A 25,719-nucleotide genomic window follows, 5' to 3' on the forward strand; every position below is an offset into this window, starting at 1 on the left:
TGTGCTTCACCACCCTCCTAGTGAGGAGGTTTTTCCTAATATCCAACCTAAACTTCCCTTGCTGCAGTTTGATGCCATTGCTGCTTGTTTTGTTGACAGTTCTGTAACTTGTACTGAAAACTCCTCCAATCTTGTGTATGCCTTTCAATTCCTGACATACATCCTTATTTTGGAGTCTAACTGGGAAGAATGGATATTTTATTTTGGGTCATTAATATACATGAAAGTAGCTGTTTTCTTTGCACTTAGCACCTCATAGTATTTGATTTTAATGAGCTTATGTTGTTGAGCATTGTTAAAATAGACAAAGCTCTGCCATATTAAGCCGCATCCTGAAGTGTTCAGCGTTTGCAGATCTCAGTTTCCAGCTACCCTTTACAGAGCAGAGCTGTGGCAGTCTCGCAATATTAGTTACGGTCTATCATTTGCATAATGAGTCTGTTAATGAGTCCCTAAGTACGCTTTAATAGTGACTCATACTTCCGAACTAGAATCTCGACAAAAAAGTGAGTGTAATGGTGCCTGAATTCTTCACTCCTGCGAGGATTGTTTTGTTCTGCTGTATATTTTAACACCTCTCCCCCACATCCATGTATATACTTTGCTTTAGCTGAACAGTATCTTTTCTGGTTTTTTGTTCTTTTGTAAAGTGAGTATGAAGGAAGTGTTAGATCTAAACATAAGTCAGAAATGAGATGTGAAGTCTGAATTTAATGCTCTTTAATCCAAGCATTGCTGTGACTGGTGTGTGGGTTAAGGTACTATATGCATACCTTCAATAAATAGAGATTGTTTCACAAAATGCCTCAGATTTCCCTTGTACAGGGTTGGAAAGAACCTGCATTGGAAAGAACAGTTGGTCTAGTGGGGGCAAAGGGGCTCTGAAAAGAGCAGGGGGCAAAGGCACTGAGTTACCTGGAAAATAGTGTAACCATTTTGAAAGCATCACCAATCTGGAGGATTGAATCCATACATAGGTGTTCACTCTTCTGTGGAGGCATGCCGCGGTTTCCTTTCATCATCGCACTGGACACAGACTAGATGAGTGCTGGTCTATGAAGTCTTTAAACTTTAGGTTTCAAAAACTTAATGGTCCCGTAAAGGGTCCCAAATCTTGCAGGTTTATGCCTCATCACAGGAAAGTCAAGCACCCTTCATGTACTTCAGCTGCTGCCACTGCTTCCCTTGCTGCCAATTCTCTCGTGCCCCTACTGCACCTGCTACGACAGATTGCCAGATTCCCCTCTGAAGTGCCAAGCAGTGGCAGCTGAAGAAGGGGGGGTGCAAGAGAATTGGGGGTCAGCTATGCAGCAAAAGCTGAAGTCTCACTGTGGGGAGGCACAAGAGTAGCTGAGGTAGGGGATGGCAATTGCTGATTGCTACCGTAGCTTGTAGACGCCTCCCCAGAACCCCTTTGTACTACGCACAGTGGGGAATGCTGCTATAAAGCCTGGACCAAGACACAAAACTGTATTTTTCACCTCACTTTTAGGAATTGAACATTGCAATGTTTCTGGCTTTCTCTTAATGTTGCATATGTGCTTTGTTGGGAGATGCGTTTAAAAGTGGCTAACTTTCCATTTTATTCAATACTTGTAGGTATTTGGGAATAAGATGATCATTCCTTCCTTGGATGGGGACCTTTTCCAGTGGGATCGTGATCGAGAGAGCATGGAAGCAGTTCCTTTCACAGTTGAATCTCTTCTTGAGTCATCCTACAAATTTGGAGAGGATGTTGTGTTAGTTGGGGGAAAATCCTTAACAACATATGGGCTGAGCTCCTATTCAGGGAAGGTAAAAGCTTGATGCCGGGGAATTTGGTGTGTTTCCATATGTGCATTTTATTAACTATTTTTTTCAAATAGCATTCTTTTTATTAAGAATTTTTTATACTCTGAGATTTAATTCTAGTGTAGAACCATAGCATGTAAAAGACCTTCCAGTTCATTGATCAACAAATCTGACGTTAAAGGCTGGATTTGGAATAAGGTTCACCTTGATAGATAGATACCCTTGTAGGCTCGCTCTTGTTTAACTTAACCAAATATGAACAAAGTGTAAATGGTACATGGATTTTTTTCTATTGTGTAATCTAAAAATGATAAATGAGACCACTCTGAAAAGCAAGACAGTGATGTACCGTATGCAAATATCTGTCTAGACCTGTGCTTATTTCTAACATGTTTTTCACTTCTTGTACTTTTATTTTAAAACTAACACAAGATTGACAATTTTAAATGTGTTTTAGAATCAAAAAGTAGCATTTTAAAAATTCAGAGAAAATTGCCCACATCATTGACACTTTTATTTTTGTACAAATGTGTCTTTCTACTTTTTTAAGCAGTTCTTTCAACAATATTTGATACATTTTTATTGAAATTTTGTTTTTGTGAAAAACACTTTTGGTGAATGAAAATATTGACACCCATTCCAAAAGCACAGGATGGAAAAACTGAATGTAGGATTGCAAAAAAGTAACACTACAGAATATATATTTTTTGCTTTCAACAGAAAAATCCTGCAGAATTTTATTCTACAAAACTAGTTCTCCTCTTTTTTCCAGCGCCCTTAATTTATCCAGCCAGATGCTTTATAGTAACAGGTTTAACATAGAACATCTTTCAGGAATGTCATATAAAAAGGTACTAAAGATAATGACATTGCCTAAGGTTCCAGCAACAGTGGGGTGAATGAGATCACTTTAAATCTCTGTTTGACTGTAGAGACATGTTAAGGACAGATGAACAGTCTTGGCTTCTGCTTGGATTTCTTGTCAACGTTAATAGCAGCCCAGCCTTTCTTTGTCACAGAATTTCAGTGAGATTTTCCAGGCTGATATTGAAGAAGGGATGAAGGCTTCCTAAAAGCTTTTTTTAAATTTGATTTCTGCTCACCTTCCCAGTTAAAGTCACGCTTGTGAAAGAGCTGCTTCTGTGGAATTGGGAATGCTACAGTCAGCCAATGCACTGCTGTTGGGGGGTAAACCAAGATATTCTTTCCAGTTGGTAGCTGTTTCCCAGGATGAGTCAGTTTGTGAGAGGGTTTGCAAGATTTTCTTGCAGCTCAGGATATGAAGGCAGGGCAGGGTGGCTCAGAGAGGCATGTGCTTTCATAGGAGTGGACCATTCTTAGCATTTGAGGTAGGTTGTTGCCTATGAAACCTCATGCCTCTCTGGAGCAGTTGGTCTCTAATGTATCACCCTATATTACCTTCTGCCTGACTTCAGATTAACATAGTTAACCACTTTTTTGTTCAGGATATGATGGGAAAAATGGAGAAATACTAAACATAATGAAGTTGTGATTTCTGTGAATTGCCACACAGAAGGACAGACAGTACTGGTCTTAAAATCTTTCAAAGTTGACTAGTAATGTTTGACTGCTCCAAACTACAGAGCCTTTCTGAAAATTGCAGTACTCTGAGCACCCATGATCTGTAGATCAGGCCTTGTTAACATCTCTCGGGTTGTGCATCCAAGAATGAAGAACCCTAAAACCTCTAGTTCCTTTTTCAGTCTTTGCCCAAGCCTCTAAATCATTCCACTGTTGAAGTACTAAACTTTTTGGAGAAGTGCTAACTTTCAAAGTCTGTGTTCTGTTCTATGGTGTGCATTCATGTTAGTCTTTCAGGTATATGTGAATTTCTCATCTTGTCCCTTAGGTAAAGTACATATGTTCATCTGTGGGCTGTCGCCGCTGGGATGAAGATGAGACAGAACAAGAAGATACTCTTCTTCTGCATCGAACACAGAAAACAGTCCGTGCTGTTGGGCCACGTAGCGGCAATGAGAAGTATGTAACAGTACAATTTCTGGTGTCTTAGCACTGTTTTGCAACCGGGTGGCAGTAGTGATTGGAGGGAGGAGACAGTAAAGACACATCTTACATTCTGTATGTTTGAGGGTTTGACTTCGTTTTACCCTTATTGGATTGAGAATTCTGCTGGATTTTAGCTTCTCAAGCACAGTGACCTGTCAGACTTTGCCATTTGGATTGTATAACCTCTGTGCTCTGTGTTGCTTTGCAAAACTTTCTTTAGCTTCAGTTTCTCTCAGTTTTCAATAAGTTGGTAGGACAGGATTTCCCTGTGTATTTAATATATCGCTTTTACATTATGTCGCAAGGAGTTCTCCAGTTCTGCTGCATTAGTGCTACAGTCCGTCCAGCTGTTAAATGTATTGTCCAAGCAGCAGATCAGAATTAGCTTCATAGTTTCTAGGGTCGGAAGGGACCTGAGCAGATCATCTAGTCTGATCCCCTGCCATGGCAGGAAAGAATACTGGGGTCAAATGACCCCAGCAAGATGTTCATCTAACCTCCTCTTAAACACCCCCAGGGCAGGAGCCTGCACTACTTCTCTTGGAAGTTGGTTCCAGACCCTAGCCACCCTGACCGTGAAGTAGCGCCTCCTGCTAACCTAAACCTACCCTCTGCCAGCTTGTGACCATTATTCCTGGTCACTCCTGGCGGTGCTCGGGGGAACAGTGACTCTCCCAATGCCTGCTGATCCCCCCTGACTAGTTTGTAACAGGCCACAAGATCCCCCCTCAGCCTTCTCTTGTGGAGGCTGAACAGGTTCAGGTCCTGCAGCCTCTCCACATAGGGCCTGTCCTGTTGTCCCCTGATCATACGAGTGGTCCTCCTCTGGACCCTCTCGATGCTGTCCACATCCCTCTTGAACTGTGGCACCCAGAACTGGATGCAGTACTCCAACTGTCACCTGACCAGTGCCGCATAGAGGGGGAGGATCACCTCTTTGGACCTGCTCGAGATGCATCTGTGGATGCATGACAAGGTGCGGTTGGCCTTCCTAACTGCCTCCCCACGCTGCCGGCGCATGTTCATCTTGGAGTCAATGATGACCCCAAGATCCTTTTCCGCCTCCATGCTGACAAGAGGGGAGTTCCCCAACCTGTAGGTATGGTGCCGGTTGTTCCTCCCGAGGTGCATCACCTTGCACTTGTCTGTGTTGAAACCCATCCTGTTCTCGTCCACCCACGCTTGTAACCTGTCTAGGTCTGATTGTAGCCTGGTGCATCCTTCCAGTGTGCCTACGTCCCCCCACATCTTAGTGTCATCAGCAAATGTGAACAGGGTGCTTTTTACCCCCTTGTCCAAATCGCTGATGAAGATGTTGAACAGTACGGGCCCGGGGACCAAGCCCTGGAGAACCCCACTGCCCACATCCTTCCAGGTTGAGAAGGACCCATCTACTACCACCCTCTGGGTGCGGCCCTCCAGCCAGTTGGCGACCCATTTGACTGTGGGTGTCTACACCACAGCCCCCCAGTTTCTTAATGGGAACGGGGTGAGAGACAGTGTCAAAAGCCTTCCGGATGTCCAGGAAGACTATGTCCACTGCTACCCCTGCCTCTAATGATCTGGTGATCTGATTGTAAAAGGCCACCAGGTTGGTCTGACAGGACCTGCCACTGATGAACCCGTGTTGGTTGCCCCTAAGCATGCAGTCCCCTGCTGGCCCCTCCTGGATGTGCCAGCATAATTTTTTCAAGCAGCTTGCCTAGGATCAAGGTAAGATTAACCAGCCTATAGTTTCCCAGGTCCTCCTTCCTGCCTTTTTTGAAGATGGGGACCACGTTGGCCCTCTTCCAGTCCTCCGGTACCTCACCAGAGCACCACGAGTGCTTGTAAAGCTGTGCCAGGGGACTTGCAATGACCTCGGCCAGTTCCTTTAGAACTCTAGGGTGGAGATCATCCGGGCCGGCTGACTTGAATACATCCAACCCCTCCAGAAGCTCCCTAACTAAATCCTCGCTAACCCTTGGCCCAGGTGTGCCTCCCCCGGGGCCTGAGGGGGGCCCAGCAGGGAGCTGGCTGTTCTGGTCCCTACTTAGGAAGACGGAGGCAAAGAAATCGTTAATGTTAGCTTTGCCGTCCAGTGTGATGACCAAATTTCCCAATGTGTCCTGCAAGGGCCCCACATTACCCGGAACCTTCTTTTTACCCCCTATTTAAAAAAGGAGTTCTTATTGTCCTTAATCTGGGAAGCTAGTCCCAATTCCATCTCCGCCTTGGCCTTCCTAACTGCCCCCCTACATCCCCGAGCAACTACAGAATAGTCCTTCCTGGTGATGACCCCTTCTTTTCATTGGGTGTAAGCCTCCTTTTTAGCAAGAGACATTCCCGGATGCTTTTGGTGAGTCATGGAGCTTGTGTGCTCTCCTGCTCCCTTTGATCCTCGTTGGGATTACCTTCCTTTGGGCTTGGAGGATCGTCTCCTTAAGGAGTGACCACTCTCCTTGGACACCTGGCTCCCCTCCCCTTCGGGACCTCAGTGCTTCTCCAACTATCCTCCTTAGCTTGTTGAAGTTTGCTCTCCTAAAATCTAGGGCCGCTGCCTTATTGCATGCCTTTGCCACCTTGTGCTGGATGGTGAATCCCAGCAGGCGATGATCGCTGTCACCCAGGTGGTCGAGCACCCGCAGCCCCCTCACCAGGTCATCACCCGTGGCCAGCACCAGGTCCAACAAGGCATCTCCCCTGGTGGGGCTGTGCACCTCCTGGGTTAGATGGAGGTCCTGCACTCCGGCCAAGAACCTACGTGAGCGGTCAGACCTGGCTGACTGCTCTTCCCAGCAGATGTCCGGGAAGTTCAGGTCCCCCATGACTACCACATCCTTAGCCTTCACTACCCCTGTGAGCTGACCCAAGAATTCCTGGTCAAGCTCTTCTCCCTGGTTGGGAGGTCTGTAGTAGACTCCCACCGTTAAGTCCCTTTCCCCTCGACTGCCTTGTACTCTAACCCAAAGCACTTCAGAGTGCCCCTCCCGACTCCCTGCTAATTGACAAGGATATGTATTCCTCCTTAATATAGAGTGCCACGCCCCCACCTCTCTTTCCTATCCTGTCCCTCCTGTACAGCCTATAGCCCTTGACATTCACTGCCCAATCATGCATTGCGTCCCACCACGTTTCCGTAATCCCCACTATGTCCAGGCTGGTGTCAGCCAGCAGGAGGGTGAGTTCCTCCTGCTTGTTACCCATACTACGAGCGTTTGTGTAGAGGCATTTGAGGCCTCCTGAGGATGTTTGTATTGACCCCCTAGTCCCAGCGTTACCCTGGCCCCTATCTCTTACCTGTTTGTTCGCTTCGCTCGTTGGTCTGGGCTGGGCTGTAGTGGGTGCTGTTTGGTCTGTGTGTTTACACTGAAGCATGTTGCTGTTGGGTTAATTCTGTTATTTATTACCAGTGTTCTTATCTTACCTCTTTTCTTTAGTTATCACTTTGGAAATATACTCAGTGTTTGCATCTCTCACTTAAAGTGCAATTTCTTTAAACTGAAAACACATAATTTTGTTAGCGTATTCTTGTATGACCCATTCTCAGATCCCTTTATTTTTGTTGCTCATTTCTGAACCCTACTACAGCGTCACTTCACTTCTTACAAAGCTTTTTATAAAACATCTATAGGCACCTATTCCATACATTTAAAATTAGAATTTCAAAGTACAATATAAAAGGCTAGTTATTTCTCATAAAAAACCCAGTAAATATCCCCCAGCTAGTTAGCTTAAAGTGCAGTCCCTTCTACATGGCCAGAATTCTTAGTGGTTGGCACAGGTACTCTGCAATGTGCTTAGAAGTTTTGGAAACCCAGGGTTGGTCTAAATCTCCCAGTCTGATCAATTAAGAAGTTCCATCATTCTGAGTGGGAGTCTGGTTTACTGTGGCTTCTCTGAGATTGGCAGTGGCAAGGAAAGATACAGTAACAAAGTATAATGCAGCTGTTAGAACTTTACTTTCCTGCCAACACCATTGTTTTCTAGGATTCAATGTCATATCTGATTCATCTAAGTTCTTCTGTCATTAGCAGGGAAAAAGTAAAGAGATTATTTTCCTGGTAATATTGCAGCTCTGGGGTGATGATTATGAGAGCTTTCAGGTTAGCTAAGGAAAGACCAGCTTATAAGAGAAGAGAGGTAAAAGAAACATATATATATCTTTTACCTCTCTTCTATATGTGTGTGTGTGTGTGTGTGTGCGCGCTGGCCCTTGACTCCTGCTAAGTTGACAGAATGGTCTTAGGAATCTTTGGACAACCAGATGTATTGTTACTCATGAATATATACTTCCCCCCTTTGTCATTCAAAATAAACCCGGTGCCCACATATTAGTGTCTGCTGTGTATATCCTGATTGACATAGCATAGTCTCCATAACATAAATATTAGAAAAATACTTCTGTCTATTTATAAATATAGTTCTTAATATTTCTACCTTTGTAAAATATAGAAGATCTCTGGTATCCAGTAGAGCTGTGTGAAGCTTCGGTCGCTGATTCAATTCGGAATAGATTTGGCCCGGTTTGGCAGCCAAATCTCCAAATCAGAATCGAATCAGGAGACCCATTAATCTCTCTGAAGCCTCCGATTCAATTGGAGACATTCGACAATTTGGTCATAGACACAGCTTTATATGTTTTTTTCTGTGTACCTCGAGGTAACAGGCATGGCTCTGAGATGGTGTGCGCGCTCAGTACTTCTGATCCACTTCTGAGTCTGCTGCTAAGCACGCAGGGCACCCCCCTGCTCGGCAACTGGTGCCTCCTGGGTCTGGGGAGGCACCTGGGGTCCCCCCATGGCCAAATGGCAAGCTGGGGGGGATCCCCCGCACGCTTGGCAGCAGACCCTCCCTCCCATACCATCTCGGCTTTCACGAGCCACGCCTGGTACATTGAGGTACATAGAAAAAATATAAAGCTGTGTCTATGGCCGAATCGCTGATTCGCTGAATCGGAATTGAATCTTCAGATTTGGCCAGATCAAATCGGGGCAGTGATCTGAATCAGTGAATCAAATCACTGTCCCCTGAATCGGTCCGAATCCAAATTGAATACTGCCCGCTTCACACACCCCTAGTATCCAAGACACAGCCTTATTCAGGACACTAACCAGCCTGACATTGCTGATGTAGTCTGTTGTCAAAACTATAGTAAAAATTGAACCCTTTTCTATATAGGTTAGAGTGGAGGTTCCCAACCCCTGGGCTGCGAAGGGTTGGCTGCTGGTCCTCAGGAGGGTTGGCTGCCAGACTGGAAGTCCGGAAGTGACCAGCATACTGTGGAGTGGCAGCCAACCCTTTTTATACTAAATATAGAAAATAGTTGGCTCTGCTCCACAGTGTGACAGTCAGTTTGCCGGTCCACGAACTACAAAAAGGCTGGGAACCCCTGGGTTAGGGCATGAGGGATGAGGCGTTCTGGTTATGTTGAAACCCTGTTTCAGTAAGACCCATGCCTTTAATTTTTTGTTTCTTTTCATTAGTTTTAGTTTGGTATTTCTTGATATGTAAGGAAAGCAGTTATATAAGTGAGAGAGTTTATTTTAAAATACTCCATCTTAAACTGTGGTGTATTTGTTGTTGTTAGCAGCTAGACAAGATTTTGTTTGATATACAATTACAGTAGTTCTTATGCAACTGATACTCCAGTCCTTAGTGCTTGATTTCTTGCCCAGTAAACCAAAATTTACCTCTAAAACCACTAATCCTGCTTAGCTGACTGTCTTTAACTTTTTAATATATCATTTTGGATTGAAACTGCACTGATTCTGCACTGCCTTTGCACTTTGGAAATAGCCCTGTTTGATGTGTTAACACTCCCTCTAGTGGTGCAAGGGTAGTTCAGCAGAGTATCACAATTAGTAATGCAATGGGATTACCTCAATTTCATTTCCATATATCTCAGGTGGAGGTGGGGAGGGTTGGGGCTCCCTTTTAAACCTTGTTTCCAGAAACCTTTTTTCTTTTTAACTTTAAGGTGGAATTTTAGCGTTGGTCACTTTGAACTGCACTATGTCCCAGACATCGAATCTAGAGTGGGATATATTGAGAGCAATTTTAAATCAAGTATAAACAAAGAAGAGACTAAAATCATTTCGGATGTGGAGGAGCAGGAGGCTGTGATGAAGGATACAGTGATAAAGGTCTCAGTAGCCGACTGGAAGGTTATGGCTTTTAATAAACAGGGAGGACATCTGGAATGGGAATACCAGGTACTGAAGATGGCAAAGAATTAAATGTATAGCAATTGAAGTTTTACAGTCTTATAGGAAAATGTCATGCATCTTGAATTAGCAGACATCTGTCCAGGTTAAAAGTTGCATGTCTCCCTATACATTTTTTATTTAATTTTTGTATTTTTGGCTTGTTGATCAATTGCAAATTGAACCAGGGGCTCCAAGGGTAAGTGTTTCTTAGAGCAAATCTTGGGTTAATTTAAGAAGTAAATTTTAAAACTACCCTTTTCATACTCCTTCAGTTTTGCACTCCAATTGCTTCGGCATGGCTGGTTAAAGATGGCAAGGTTGTTCCAATCAGTCTCTTTGATGATACAAGTTACAGCTCTGACAGTGAGATCCTAGAAGATGAGGAGGATTTTGTGGAAGCTGCCAGGGGAGCCACAGAATCCAGTGTCTATTTAGGTGAGATGCCTAATGCCTTTTATTGTTACCTTCTTGCCCTAGCAAAGCCACAGCAAATGGGTTGCTTAAAAGCCATGGATTGAGGTGAGAAGACCCTGTTAGGTTACCTACTCAGATATTATATATAGCACAGACCCTTTTACTAGTAAATCTTGTACTGAGCTCAATAACTTGGCATTTAGCTAAAGCATACCTTTCAGAAGTCTTTATTTGAAGAGGTCAGCAAATGGAGAGGGCACTGCTTCCCTTCCTAGTTTGTTCCAGTAGTTAATTATCTTTGTTCTAGTTCTCACTTTGATGATTTTTTTTTTAATGACTAACAGTCGCATTTGGTTTAGTTATTACCATGCTGATTTTTTTTCTCTTGTTTGGATGAGCAGAATTTTTAAGATCTGGTTCTTGGTGCAGAAATACTGTTCCAGATCTGAAATGTACAGTCTGTGAATAATTTTTGCTTCTTTTTAAAATTTGCTGCATCAGTAAAACAGTGAGATTCTTGACTAGCAAGTTTGTGGAAACAAGAGTGCTAGAAGGCATGAGCTTAATTGTATCAAATTTACTGAAAACTTTGTGCAAAAACTCTATGGAGAAAACGTAGCTACCATTGCCCTGCTCTAATTAATGTGGACAATTCATGTAAGCTCCTAGCAGTTGTATAAATAACTCATTTGATTATTTTGACTTGCCTAAGGAGAAAAAAGTTTTGGTGTAAGGCTATGGGGTTTTTAGTTAAATATTTTGTTCAAAATGAAAGAAAGATGCCACACGTTCAAAATGCTTTCCCATTTTGACTAAAATATATACTTATGTGTATCTTGTTATTTAGGAGCTATTTATAGAATTCTGAAACTATTTTAAAGCTAGGATTTAGGTAACGAGAAGCAGCATTCTTGTTCAATATGGACTTCTGTCCTTTTCAGATCCCTAGTCTTCATCATATTAAATCAATTTTTTACACTGACCACTGTGACAGAGTCACTGTATATAAAAGGGGGCAACAGGAAGGATTGTGCTTTTTTTCCCCTTAAATCTTTCTGCCACCGCTGCACGGTGGATAAATGTGCTTCCCTGCTGTGTTTGTATTAATCGTTTAATTTCTGTAGACACCATGCTTAACCCTACTATTACTCTTCTCACCAGAATGGAGGTCCACACATCATAGTTTTTAAGGGCAGAATCAAGACTACATCTGAAGCACTTCCAGTTTAATTGGCATGCTTAAAAATATGGTATTAAGCCCCAAAAGGGTGCTTCAGAAAGAGGGAGTAGGCTCACTGTGCAAATAATGCTTGGTTGTGATGATGTGCAACTCTTTTACGTTAGTGATGCATATTTTTTTCTAGCATTCAGTGTAGATAACACCTTCTCCAAGTGTTAAGTACATAGTACTTGTTTCTTTGAGTGAGACTCCCTTGAAATGCTTTATTTACTTAAAAGGAACTACATACTCTTCACAATGGGGCTCTCTGCACAGTAGCTGCATTGTGGTGGAGCAGCAGGGGCTGCTACTATGCTGAGCTGCCTGGCCCAAAACCACACTTCGAGAGTCTCCCATGGGGCGCCTATGTCCAGCCGACCCCCTTCCTGGAGACCCTGTAAGCCTGCAGTAATGCTGCCACCACCCGGGCACTGGGCTCTGTTACGTCTCTGTGCAGCCTGGGGTACACAGACCCAGTAGACCTTGGAGTTGCTTAGCCTACCATGGTGTTTTGGGGTGCATTTTTTAGCCTGAAGCATTCAAAAGTAGTCTCCTGTACCATAGGAAAGTAAAAATGCCAAGCCCACCATAGCTAGCCAAGCAAAGGGAGCTATAAAAGCTTGTCTCACCCTTCTCCTCTCAGATTCATAGCCAGGCATGCTAAGTTAGCTTTTATTGATCAAAGAGGGAGAGAATGGGGAAGTGGGGTACAGGACAGAGGAATAGTAAAAGAAAAATGTCTGGAATGAAACAATGTTTTGAGCCTTTCATCAAATATTGAGTTGAGTGACCCTTTTCATATGTGTCTGAACTACTTGGATCTAACTTCCTAACTAGTCTTCAGGCATACTCACTGAGTCAGGCAGATAGTAGCCTGAGGTCCCTGCTTTAGTTTGTTCCAAGATGCCTGCTGGAGGAAGAGAGCCCCAGACCAGGTGGCATGACCCTTAAATAACCTTTTTTGACCCCATCATGTGGTTCCAATCAGAACCAGGCATTATATGAACCCCGCTCATGCAGACTAAGCATTTCAAGAGTGGTCAGCAACCCCTGGTGAAGTGACCACTCACCAAACTGGTTCCACAGGTTCCTCAGAGGGAAACTTAAGACAAAGGGTCTGGACACAGTAAGGGGGGGATGGGAGGAAGCAAAACATACAGTGCAGCCAAGTTACACAGCAAAACAGACTGTGTATCACATGCATAACTCCCAAGCTGTGCTTATCTGAGGAGCACAGAATGAGTAATAATTGGATAATCATTTCTCTGCTTCTGAAGGGAAAATTCACTTGAGCATTTATGGAGTTGTTCTTTAAGTCCTCCATTTTCTCTCTTGAAATGCTAGGAGTCTTAAAACTACAGTCCTAATTGTGCAACTTGGTACTGAGGAAGGAGCTAAATCTTAAGGCAAATATGCTCTCTGGTTTATTACTCAGGAATGTATAGAGGCCAGCTGTACCTTCAGTCCTCAGTCAGAATTTCTGAAAAGTTTCCAACCAACCCAAAGGCTCTGGAATCCAGGAACGACAATGCAATTATCCCTCTGCCCAAAATTAAGTGGAAGCCTCTAATTCGTAAGTAACAATCTCAAAGTCTTCATGTTGTCGCCATCTCCTTTGCAAAGACAGTTCACTTAGTGTGATCTCCTTAAACTGTAGACACGGCCTTCCAGCTCAGATGTGATGATTGTGAACTACTTCAGAATCCACTTTTGTGCTTTATTAAGTCTTTTAGTCTTAAAAACATCTTTGCTTCGTTATAGGTAGTGACAGTCATTTTTTAGTAGTCAAATCTTCCACTGCCTCTAAATCAAAAGGATGTTCTAGTCCCATCAGAAATGAAAAATATATTTTCAGTGTCACAAATTTCATGTATTTGACTTGTGAATTGGTGTATAGATTTTGTTTGGTTTAGTTCTGGAAACAATGACTTTTTTAGAAATGTATCTCCTGGTTACTATTTTATTTGCGCAACTGTTCATTTTTTTTTTAATTTGTATTTTTCTATTGCTGCACAATTGGAATTCTCAAGGAAAGAATTATAGTGAGGAGACGGCAGAAAGGGTTTTTGACATTCATGGCTCTGTAAAAAGAATTTTTCTTTCTCTGACTAGATTCTCCCTCCAGGACTCCTGTATTGGTGGGGTCTGATGAATTTGATAAATGTCTCAGCAATGACAAATATTCTCATGAAGAGTACAGTAACGGAGCACTTTCGGTTCTACAGTATCCATATGGTATGTGTCAGTAGCAAGTTTTGGTACCTCTTGATGCATGAATTAATGCACCTGAAACAGACTAGAAAGTGGGTCAGTTTTTATATATAAAGTTCAATAAACATTCTTTTTTTAATCTTAATTGTTAAGTACGATAAACACTTGATCTTCTGAACCATTGAGCAAATGATAGTTAGGGGGAAAATGCATGCACTGAATTCTTCAATAGTCAAGCATACAGGGTTCATAAATTCTGCAAAGGAAACCTGGTAGGTTATAGAGTTTATGGATTTAGGTAACTGAACTTGTATAGAGTTTGATTGCTTAAATTTCTTCAAGATTGCCATTTTTTTTAAATCAGGGTATGTATAAATAGATAGTACAGTATATTTGTTTTAATAAATAACAATACTTCTTAAAATACTTCTCTGGTGCAGTGTTTTACAACACTAAGGACAAACTTGTTTGTCCACAAATAGAATTTCATAATAGTTTGGTGTAAATAAACTTTGTATTCTTTTTCTTTTAAACAAAGACAATGGTTATTATTTGCCCTATCACAAAACAGAGAGGAACAAACGAAGCACTCAGATCACTATTAGGTTTTTTGATAATATGAACTACAAGAATATCCGTAAGAAAGATCCTGTTCTGCTTCTGCATTGGTGGAAAGAAATAATTGGCACCATTTTATTCTGCATTGCGGCCACAACTTTCATTGTACGCAGACTCTTCCATCCCCATCCTCATAGCAGAGTAAGCATCTCATTTTAATCCTGTTACTTAATCAGTCTTTGCTAGGCTTTTCTCTTGGTTTCAGGCTTAAGTGTACAGATATGTAAGTAAATTATTAATGAAATTAGGGAAAGAAAACTTGCTTTTTAAAACTGATTTAAAGAAAGCCATTGGCTGTAGAATATAAGATTTGCTTAGTAACTGCATAAAGTAAATAGATTGTTTTAGTCATTTTTGCAGTCTTTAGAAATGTTTATTGATTTTTTTTTTCCCATCTGTATGCTTAGCAGTATAAGGTAGTCTCTGTTTTTCTTGGTAGTGTAAAGGACTTGTTTTTTTAACTCTTGTCAGCAGCGGAAGGAATCAGAAACACAATGTCAGACTGATAATAAATATGAGTCAATTGGTGGTGAGAGTAAAGATAACAGCTGGAGTGACATTAAGAACTCAGGATATGTGTCAAGGTGAGATTCATTCATCCCAGTTCAACAGAATAATCGAAGCACTAGTCCATGTGAGAACTAGTTCTGTCCAGCAGATTCTATCATTGATTCTTACCTGCTCTAGTTTTTCTGTCCCATATGAAAACTGACAGATGTTAATGCAGCTCATAAACTTTGGGCCTTATCTCTGCATTATCAGTGGGAGGCTGCAGTTATGGTCATTCTAAGCACTCATCAGGTGATCATATACCATTTGTATGTGATAGTCTAATGATAGCTGCCTGCAGAGACGATCCCAGGAGGGTGCGGGGCCTGGGGCAAAGCGGCCTGCGTGGGGCTCCCATCCCATAGCACACTTACACCAGGGAGCAAAAGCTCTGGCACACTGGATGCAGTGGGAGGGGTGGCAGCCAGAACTTCTGGCCGGAACAGGCAAAGAGCTGTCCAACCTGCCAGGCGGGTGGGCGGGCTAAACTTCAAACAGGGCAGCCACGGCCTCTCTGCCCAGGTCTGTGGGGTCCCCCAAAGTGCGGGACCCAGGGCAGTTGCCTCGATTTGCTCCCTCACCCATCATGAGACAGCCCTGGCTGCCTGGACTGAAATGATAAAAAGATCCTTGAAGTCTTCATATCAGTGTTTACCAGGAGAGCCTGTTAATGTGTTTATGAATTATAGTGAGAAGGAGCCAGATGTTGCTTTAATCTGGAAGGTGGAACAGGTGTTTTGAGACATACTGTAAGCAGCTCTGCTGTTGTTTTTGAAGAGCACTAAAAACACATAGCAGGGAAATATGTTATCTGTAGAAAATGTGGACTAATGGAAAAAGGAGGTTGCATTATTGGAATGCCATAACCTACTACAGTTAAGAACTGGAGCCTCTCAAATAAGGACTGGAAGGAAGAGGGAAATGGTTGGTTTTTGTATTTAGAAGGAGTTGTGTGTGGAGGAGATCTTGCAACAAAAAGCATTTTGAGAAAATGGCCACTTTGTTGGGGGGGGGAGTCTATAGAAACTACTGAGAAAACTGACCCTGGTTTGGCTGTACGTGATGAAATGAAAACTTACACTAAAAGTCTAACATTCACAGTAAGCAGAAATGTAATAGTCTGGAAAGTGTGTGTGATTTGTTTGTATAGCAGTATCTCATATAGGTTGTGGTTGAGATTAGGGGCTATGCTAAGCACTATACAGGCACATAATGTATTAAGTCAGTCTTTACTCTCATGAGCTTTCAGTTTCCCATTGACAAGGTAAGGTGAGAAAGGACAAGCCAAGGCGCAGAGAGGTGAAGTGGCTTGCCTAGTATCTTGGAGTCAGTCCTGCTTTGGTTGGCTTCCCCCACCCCTCCCAGATACTCGCTAACTAGTTGATTTCTTTTCAGATATCTAACAGATTTTGAACCAATTCAGTGTCTGGGTCGCGGAGGATTTGGAGTAGTCTTTGAAGCCAGAAACAAAGTAGATGATTGTAACTATGCTATCAAAAGGATCCGTCTACCTAACAGGTAATGACCAAGCTTTTTCATAAAAGTTAATAAACTGTGGGTTCCAGACTTGTACTGTTATGAGCAGCTCAGCTGATCACCTGGACCTCATTAGATGAGGATAAATAAAGCAGTTTTTATTAGGCTTTAACCTGATTGAGTCCTGGCATCAGAGTTGACTTATGTACTCCAACAGAGTGCTGGCCCTTTTGCCTACAACTGTGAAGTACTGTCAGGACCTGCTTTTGCAGTAGGATCCTTGAGAAGATGGTGGTGCTGCATGAGAACTGTCAAACTCCATGAAGAATGGAGCCTTTGGGAATGGGACCTTTTATTTTCAGCACTACTAATTTGCTTGCTTTTCCCCATCTTCTCCTAACTTTCTGCTTCACCTTTTTTCTCTCCCCTGCCCCTTTCCTCCCCATAGCTCACTTTTCTGATTCTTCATTTGTTTCATTTTCTGGTTCCACAACCCCTGCCTTTCTTTCAGCCTTAGGTGGTCAAGTCAAGCTGCTGAATTAACCTACACAGAGATTACAGCACTTCCTTTTAGTGTGAGATGGGAGACTACTTCTGGAAATCTCAAGTTAGAGCAGCAAGAGGCAGGCCAGTAGAGCAAGGGGAAAACTCTTAAATGAAGCACTTTTTAAATTGTTAAGAGAGCTATAATTCCATACCTGTAAATTTAGGATAATCATGACTTGCTCTTACAGAGTTCTGTTGTGCAAATACTATCTAAACTAACTTTTTAGATTTTTTTTTTTTACTACAAATGTTGTATTTTCTGGTCCCATGATGAGGATGAACAGAATTGAGGGAACAGTGGCTCTAGAGAGGGCACTTGCCATTTAATGTCCTTGATGCTAGCATGGTTTAACTCTCTCTCTGTGTGTGTGTGTGTGTGTGTGTGTGTGTGATCTGCTGTCCCCATAAACAAACAGAAACAAGATGAGACATACTTAGTCTCACTCTTTGTCATCCTTTAGTTGAGAGAGAAAATGCTAGGTGTGTTTATAAGGCCTAAGCATAGCTGCCCCTACAATGCGCCTTGTCCTGTAGAGTAAGACCGGGGACTTGAAAACAGACATGTCTTATGCTCGTCCAGAGCACCACCACTAAGACAGTCCATACTGGCATAGTCTGTTATGGGTTCATCTCTAATGCATAGATAATCTGCAAAAATGCCTACATAAAACAGTTGGTTTATACAATTTAATCTTTTTTCCATCCAGGGAGTTGGCTCGTGAGAAGGTGATGCGTGAAGTTAAGGCATTGGCTAAACTCGAGCACCCGGGCATTGTTCGATATTTTAATGCATGGCTAGAGGCACCACCTGAGCGATGGCAGGAAAAGATGGATGAACTCTGGCTAAAAGATGATGGGTAACTTATTTAGTTTTATTAAGTGAGATTGTTCAATGGTAGATTAAGAGAACTGATGCTCTGTACCAGAAGGATACAAAGTCCACTCAATAAAAGAGATAGCTATGATTATTTCAATCTAAAGTTGCATAGTTATATAGCAGATTATAAGTATATTATATCCGGTGTAAAGTGTTTCTCTATCCTATGTCATCTTCCCTGTTATTAAGGTCCTTGGGGGGGAGGGGGATTGTCCTAAAGCCCTTTATTTGATTTTAGTGTTTGAGTCTGTGAAGTTGCATGCTTTTTGCTGATGTGATTTTAAACGTTCCAACTTTGGCTTCCAGACTACATATTCCAAAGAACTTCTACTGTCTACTTGGTTGTTCACTTCCTTTACTGGTTGATTTATCTTAGATCACAGTGCTTTTTGATCCATTAGTAGGTTCAGTGAGTTTACACTGAAATAAAATTCATGTCCTGTAGTGGCAAATTTATAAAGTATACAGAATGTCAAGAGAGAAAAATGGAAATGAGTATGAGAGAGGAGAAATATAAAAATGAGAATGAAGAAGAGGGAAAGAAAAATGGAACAACATTGGCTGAAGGTAGAAAGGGAAAAATAAAAGATTATGGACCAGTAAGTTCTTATTATAACTTTGGAGTTCGTTGAATAAATTTACTGTACAGCATTAGCAGTTTGCAGTTGGATCCTCAACAAATCATGCTTGTAATGTCAGTTTTAACACTTCTGATAGTTTAATCCCTTTGTGCTACAGGAAAAGCTTGATAGCATGTGGGGAGCTCAGAGGTGCTGCCTGTTAATTTCATTGAGGGCATTTTAAGATGCTTGCTGGATGAAGTACTTCACAGCATATTTCTAGCATAATGGAAAAATGGTGTTCTCAGTAAGAAATGTAAATGAAGGATAGAAGCAGTAACTCTTGCTGAGTTTAGTAATTGTTATTAGCAAGCTTCTTTCTCCTATCAAACCTAATGGGAATGTTTAAGCAAACATAGCAAAGAATTAGTCTGCAGAAATGCATTTAGGATAAAGTTTTCTGGTGTATTGATCTGTATTTCTCTTTTTTTAGTACTGACTGGCTACTCAGTTCTCCCAGTACAATGGATGTGCCATCATTTAAAATAAGAACAGAGCTGTTCTCTTCCAAGGAACACATTGAAGTTATTACTACTTCATCCCAGAAAGTTCAATCTTTCTCTGTCGGGATAGCTTGTGGCCAGTCTGATTCATCCGGGAGCCAGTTCTCTCCACTGGAGTTCTCTGCTGCTGATAACAGAGACTTACACAAGTCAGGAGATCCAATGTTAAACCTGCAGGACAGCGTACTTACAGACTGTGATGTGGAGGACAGTATTGATGATGAGAATGACCCAGGCCATTCCTTTGAACTTTGTCCTCCAACTATGGCCACTGTACGCCTGAGAGAGAGGACCTCTTCCTCCATTGTGTTTGAGGATTCTGGCTGTGATAATGCTTCTGCTAAGGAAGATAACAAAATTGATGCTTCCCATGATGACAGCCTCTCTGAGGAAAAAGCAACAAATACAAAAGATTCTGATAACAGGAAATCTCCTTCACGAAGCTCTCTGTCCATTTCTCCACCAAGACCAACAAGTTTAAGCCTGGACCTTTCTAAAAAAACTGCAGAAAATGTCAAACCCTCCTCACCAAAAGTGTATCTGTACATCCAGATGCAGCTCTGCAGGAAGGAGAACCTCAAGGACTGGATGAGCAGAAGATGCTCCATAGAGGAGAGGCAAAGGACAGAGTGTTTGCAGATATTCCTGCAGATAGCTGAGGCAGTTCAGTTTCTCCATAGTAAAGGATTAATGCACAGGGACCTCAAGGTTTGTATGGACAAGGATTGCTGTAGAACTTATGTTAGCTATCTAGCTCTTGCATCTTTTACTATTGAGCATGCTCCAGTGAGTTGCATATGCCACTGTTGCATGGTGAATCCCTATCACAGTTGTCACCGTGCCCTCGGGCAGGTGTTTTCTCTCTCACCCTCTGGGAGCTTATCCTTATTGCAGCAGTAGCTCCAGTTACGTACATTCAGGTCAACTCCTCTCCCTTTAATCTTGCTCACAGGAGAGCGGTCTCCCTGAAAATACTCGAAGGACCCATTGTGGTATAATAAGCAGCACCGAGTGATCAGCCCTCTACTGTGTTCCTTGCTAGAGCTTCAGCAGCACTTGCCTCAGGTCTTTCCTTCAGATGCAGTAGACCAGGGCTGTCCAAGTAGCAGCCTGTAGGTTATATCCAACCTAAAAGGAGCTAATGTGCAGCTTGTGGACTCCTGCCTGGTTGCTGCTCCTTTCATTGCTCCTCCTTTGGTGGTGGTGGCTAGAAGCACAGGGTTCTCTGGGACAGGACACCACAGCCACAGACAGCCCGGTAGGCTCTATAGCCAGACAGCAGGGGAGAGGCTTGGGCTGCCCATTCAGCAGGGTTGGGGGATTGCATTTCTCAGGAGGCAGTGGCAGGGCGAGTGGGCTAACACTGCTTGTATGGCAGCGGCAGGGTAGAGAGAGTCACCCATCCAGTGGCAACAGCAGGGCCAGGGTGGGGAGAGGTGAGAAGGGGGCTTGTGTGTGATGGGGCTCCAGGAGCCCACATGGAAAGTTGTCCCTGCAGCATGTGGCCCAGGGTCGTGACTCATGTGGTGTGCAGCTCCTGACCACTTTGAAGCTGGACAACCCAGTCATAGGCAATATCTCCTGCCTCTATAGGGGTGTTGTGGGCCTTCGTTAATGTTTGTTCAGAGCTTTGGAACTGCACTACACCAAAAGGTAGTGACTAATTGTTGCAATTAGAGTGCTTTATTGGAATCTTCCTAAGTGCCACAAGTTAGCATGCATTCATTACTTAGTTCATGCTGCCTACTTCCAGAGTTTACGTGATGCTACCATACATCTTATTTTATTGTTGAGCTCTAAGGTAAAGGAAGCTTCCATTTTAACACCTGTGCAAAATGAACCAAATCATACTAGTTTGGCAGCATATTGCTTCTCTGTGCTTACAAGAGGTATAAAAAGTATGTGCTAGAACATCAGGTGAAACATTTTAAGTGTTCTGGATGTAGTCTTTCTGGACTTTAGGAAGGCCTTTGACACTCTCTCACAACATCCTCATTAAAAAATTAGGCAACTGTGTTTTTGATGCCTACACAGTCAGATGGGTCGCAAATTGGATGAAGGGCCACATCCAGAGAGGTGGTGGACAGCTCGTTTTCGACCTGGAGGGAGGTGGGCAGTGGGGTTCTCCAGGGCTCAGTCCCGCTCTGTTTGACATCATCATCAGCGACTTGGACAAGGGGGTACAAGGCGGATACAGGACCTGAACCCGTTCAGCCTTCACAAAAGAAGGTTGAGGGGGGATCTAGTTGCCTGTTACAAACAAGTCAGAGGGGACCAGCAGGCATTGGGGGAGTCTCTGTTTCCCCGTGCACTACCAGGAGTGACCAGGAATAACAGTCACAAGCTGGCAGACAGTAGATTCAGGCTAGATATCAGGAGGCACTACTTCACGGTCAGGGCGGCTAGGATCTGTGACCAACTTCCAAGAAAAGTGGTGCTGGCTCCTACTCTGGGGGCCTTTAAGAGGAGGTTAGATGTACACCTTGCTGGAGTCGTTTGACCCCAGTACTCTTTCCTGCCGTGGCAGGGGGTTGGACCGATGTGAGGACGCAGTCAGGAAGGCTAACCGCACCTTGCCATGCATCCACAGATGCATCACGAGCAGGTCCAAGGAGCTGATCCTCCCCCTCTATGCGACATTGGTCACGCCACAGTTGGAGTACTGTGTCCAGGTCTGGGCACTGCACTTCAGGAGGAATGTGGACAGCATCGAGAGGGTCCAGAGGAGGCCACTCGCATGGTTGGGGGCAGCAGGGTAGGTAGGCCCTATGGGCAGAGGCTACGGGACGGGACCTGAACCTGTTCAGCCTCCACAAAAGAAGGTTGAGAGGGGATCTGGTGGCCACCTATAAACTTGCCAAGGGGGACCAGCAGGCTGTGGGACAGTCCCTGTTCCCCTGAGCACTACCAGGAGTAACAAGGAACAATGGTCATAAGTTGCCTGAGAGTAGATTCAGGCTAGATGTCAGGAGGCGCTACTTCATGGTCAGGGCAGCTAGGAGCTGAAACCAACTTCCAAGGGAAGTGGTGCTCGCTCCTACCCTGGGGGTCTTCAAAAGAGGCTAGGCAGTCACTTGATGATCTGCTCAACCCTACCAGCTATGAAACTATGAATTCCAGCGCCAATGCCAAACACAATAGTTCAGCTCATCTGAAGGACCTGTAATCTTCTGGTATCCTAAAAAACATTACAACTGGAAGGAAATGTTGTACACTAGAGCTGTCCAACTTATGGTCTGCAAGGGGTTATGTTGTGGCCCCCCAGGTCCTGGCCCCCTCTCCTCACTAACCCTGGCTGCAGCAGCAGCCAGACTCTGGGCTCCCCTCCCTCTTCCAGCTTCTGTTTCCTGCTCCTGCCCCAGGGGCTGAGACAGTGCAATGCAGGTTGCTGAGGGTGTGCATTGGGGTGTCTGTGTGATGTAGTAGCGGGGAGTACCCACACGGCCTGGGGTAGCTTATCCCCTGCCCTGATGAACCGCCCGTTGATGCAGCTTGTGGGCCATGCAGGCCCTGGCCTGTTAGAACAGTGGTTTTCAATCTGTGGTCCATGGACCCCTGGGGGTCCACAGGCTGTCTAAAAAGTCCACAAAAGATGACTGATCAGTCAGAAGTATGTGAATACCCACACTTACAATTCAAAGGGGTCCACACCTCCATTCAAAATGTTTTAGGGAACCACAAATGGAAAAAAAGTTTGAAAACCATGGATTTAGAAGTTGGACAACTTCGTTGTACACTATTAGAAAGCTACTGCAATATTTGTTTCTAGGCCTGGTGATTTGAGATACAGAGATCATGCATACCTCCAGTTAGCATTATACTTTTTCCCTCCCATTCCAGTTCTGATCTCAGTTAGCAACTGCTGTCTATAGAACATCAAGCACTTGACAAAGCAGAATTTGCTGATAAACTTAGTTACTGTTTGTACCTTCAGTGGGCCACTGTTGCAGATTGTATAGGCAGGTATTTCCTGTTCTCTGAGGATGTAACAATGCCAAATTTGGACATGGAATAAAAAGATAAATTCCGTTTTTTTCTTTTAATCTTACCTGTGATGTAGCTTTTCAAACCTAGAAAGAGTAACCATTTTCTACATCAGCAAAAGCAAGTGAAGAGCAGATAGATGCCTTTTCAGATTTGCTGGGGAAAGGAGTTGCAGGTTAGTGAAACTGCTGGTTTAAAATTTATTCATATATAGATTTATAGATGTAGGATCGGAAGGGACCTAAGTAGATCTTCAAGTCTGACCCCTGCCCTGGGCAGGAGAGAATACTGGGCTTATGACCCCAGCTAGATGCTTATCTAGCCTCCTCTTAAAGACCCCCAAAGTAGGAGCCAGCATCACTTCCCTTGGAAGTTGGTTCCAAATCCTAGCCGCCCTGACTGTGAAGTAGTGCCTTTGGATGTCCAGCCTGAACCTACTCTTGATCAACTTACAGCTGTTATTCCTTGTTACTCTGGGAGGTGCCCTGGGGAACAGGGTCTCTCCCATTCCCTGCTGGTCCCCCTGGTAAGTTTATAAACAGCCACCAGCTCCCCTCTCAGTCTTCTCTTGTGGAGGCTGAACAGGTTCAGGTCCCGTAGAATCTGCCCTGCTGTCCCTGGATCATGCAAGTGGCCCTCCTCTGGACCCTGTCCATGTTGTCCACATCCCTCCTGAAGTGCGGCGCCCAGAACTGGACACAGTACTCCAATTGCGGCCTGACCGGTGCCGCATAGATGGGGAGTATCACCTTGGACCTGCTTGTGATGCATCTGTGGATGCATGACAAGGTGTGGTTAGCCTTCCTGAACACATCCTCACCTTGGTGGCCCATTTTTCATTTTGGAATCAATAATGACTCCAAGATCTCTTTCTGCCACTGTGCTTTTGAGAAGGGAGTTCCCCAGCCTGTAGGTATGCTGCTGGTTCTTCCTGCCCAGGTGCAGTACCTTGCACTTGTCAGTGTTGAATCCCATCCTGTTCTCATTTGCCCACCCCTGTAACCTGTCCAGGTCCAGCTGTATCCTGTCCCTCCCTTCTAGCATGCCCAACTCGCCCCAAATCTTAGTATTGTCAGCAAATTTGAACAGGGTGCTTTTCACCCTCTTGTCCAAGTCGCTAATAAAGAAATTGAACAGTGCGGATTTCAGATTTCCAGTCTGTTTACAGACTTTGGAAACAACTGAAAACATAAACTCAGCAGAAGTGCACACACTCATATTTGAAAGATTTAGCAGTGTCTTCTTTTAAGAATGTGTCTTAAGCTAATGCTGCATTTCCAGAATTATTATAATCGATACTAGCATTTGAGAGTCACACTGGTGTGAGCTAGCCTGATGTCAAGGTGACAGAAATGCAAGCTATTCTCCCTGCTGGCCTGAGATGTCACATTTGGACTGTATTGGCAAGGAGTTGGGCACATGAACGTAGAAGTATGTCTGGTAGTTTTTAGAATAGGCTTAGGGTGAGCTGAATCGGGCTGTAATATCTTGAAGGCAATGTGTGACAAGAAAGGAAACCAAAAGTCCTGTTGGATGGGGAATGTTGCGGCCTTGGGTTCCACTCCCAGTGCTAGTTATACCAGGCCAGTTAAACCATCTTCCAGAGATGCAGTTTGTTCCATTGGTTACATGGAAAAGCAGACTTCTGTGCCCTAGAAACATCCTTGTCTTGACCAAAGAATTTGATGGAACCATTTCTTTGGGCATCTGGCTGACCACCACATCCCTCCAGCTTAGTTTCTCTGTGACATGTTATCTTCAATCAGAGTCCACAGCCCAATTTTATTTTTCTCTTGAGCAGCCATTCCTCATCTACTCAGTGACTCACTGTCATTTGTCATTTGTCCATATTTGGTAGTTTAATGCATCTTCAATGGCTAGAAGCTATGGGAAACAGGAAAAAAATAATTTGTTCTTTGGATTTGAATATTTATTTCCTCTTTCCCTTTTGTCATCTTCAAGAAATGAGCAAGATTTCATATTCCTCTTTCTGCACACTTGCAAGTGGAAGAAAACTTGCAGCTATGCTATATAAAACCCAAATGCAGGAATCTGCGCCTAGGTGGCTACTAATTGAAATAAGGATTTTGTAGAGGAAGAGAGAGTTCTTCCATGGGGATAAAGGCCATAAAATAACTTTATGGATAATCCAGTGATGTTCTGTGTTTTACTAGATATGAATTATCCTGCTGTAAAGAACATCTGAGGCTGATGTTAAGGGCATTCATTTAGGAAAATATTGTAGGAAAGACCTTGAGGCCAAACACTAAATTTCATATTTGGGGTACAGTTGTTACAGACTTTACAAGGTGTCCGCTGTATAGATATTTCTGCTGTGGTCATCACAGCACTGTCAGACTTTTTAATAGATAAAATGTTTAGTGAGACTTGTTTCTCCTCTCTTCCTCCCCTGTCTCACCCAGTGGGTGGCTGTTGTGAAAAAGCCAAGACTGGGGGTTGGCATGGGAGCTGAAGGAGGTTGGATTTGCAGTCATTCTTTATTCTGTGCAAGATCATTCCCAAACTTCAGATTTATTGAGAGAGCCCTTTTGGCTGGCTCCACAGTTTGCCCTTCTCAGTGGAAATGTCTCATGCCTTCCCAGCCTTGAACATCCTGATGCTTGGAAGGGAACATATTTCTGCACCTCTTCATACTAATCATATCACCTCTGTCTGGCTGTGTTCCCAGGATTTG

General features: G+C 43.5%; 1 protein-coding gene across 4 annotated transcripts in view; it reads left to right on the top strand.

Annotated features, from left to right (window-relative positions):
- Positions 1-25,719, top strand: part of EIF2AK3 (eukaryotic translation initiation factor 2 alpha kinase 3) — a 57,612-nt gene that overhangs the window by 24,865 nt on the left and 7,028 nt on the right. For 2 of the 4 annotated variants that reach the window (XM_090035318.1, XM_090035322.1), the window contains exons 3-13: positions 1,600-1,794; positions 3,662-3,792; positions 9,779-10,013; positions 10,280-10,442; positions 13,076-13,213; positions 13,753-13,875; positions 14,390-14,610; positions 14,941-15,053; positions 16,414-16,536; positions 17,748-17,897; positions 18,971-19,748. In XM_090035318.1, the coding sequence (XP_089891444.1) occupies positions 1,600-1,794; positions 3,662-3,792; positions 9,779-10,013; positions 10,280-10,442; positions 13,076-13,213; positions 13,753-13,875; positions 14,390-14,610; positions 14,941-15,053; positions 16,414-16,536; positions 17,748-17,897; positions 18,971-19,748 (2,370 nt within the window). The remainder of the gene's footprint in view (positions 1-1,599; positions 1,795-3,661; positions 3,793-9,778; positions 10,014-10,279; positions 10,443-13,075; positions 13,214-13,752; positions 13,876-14,389; positions 14,611-14,940; positions 15,054-16,413; positions 16,537-17,747; positions 17,898-18,970; positions 19,749-25,719) is intronic. The other 2 variants (XM_090035320.1, XM_090035321.1) reach the window with 2 other exon arrangements.

This window comes from Crocodylus siamensis, chromosome 2, assembly GCF_052110815.1.
Source record: "Crocodylus siamensis isolate JL-2025a chromosome 2, ASM5211081v1, whole genome shotgun sequence".
Taxonomy (NCBI): domain Eukaryota; kingdom Metazoa; phylum Chordata; order Crocodylia; family Crocodylidae; genus Crocodylus; species Crocodylus siamensis.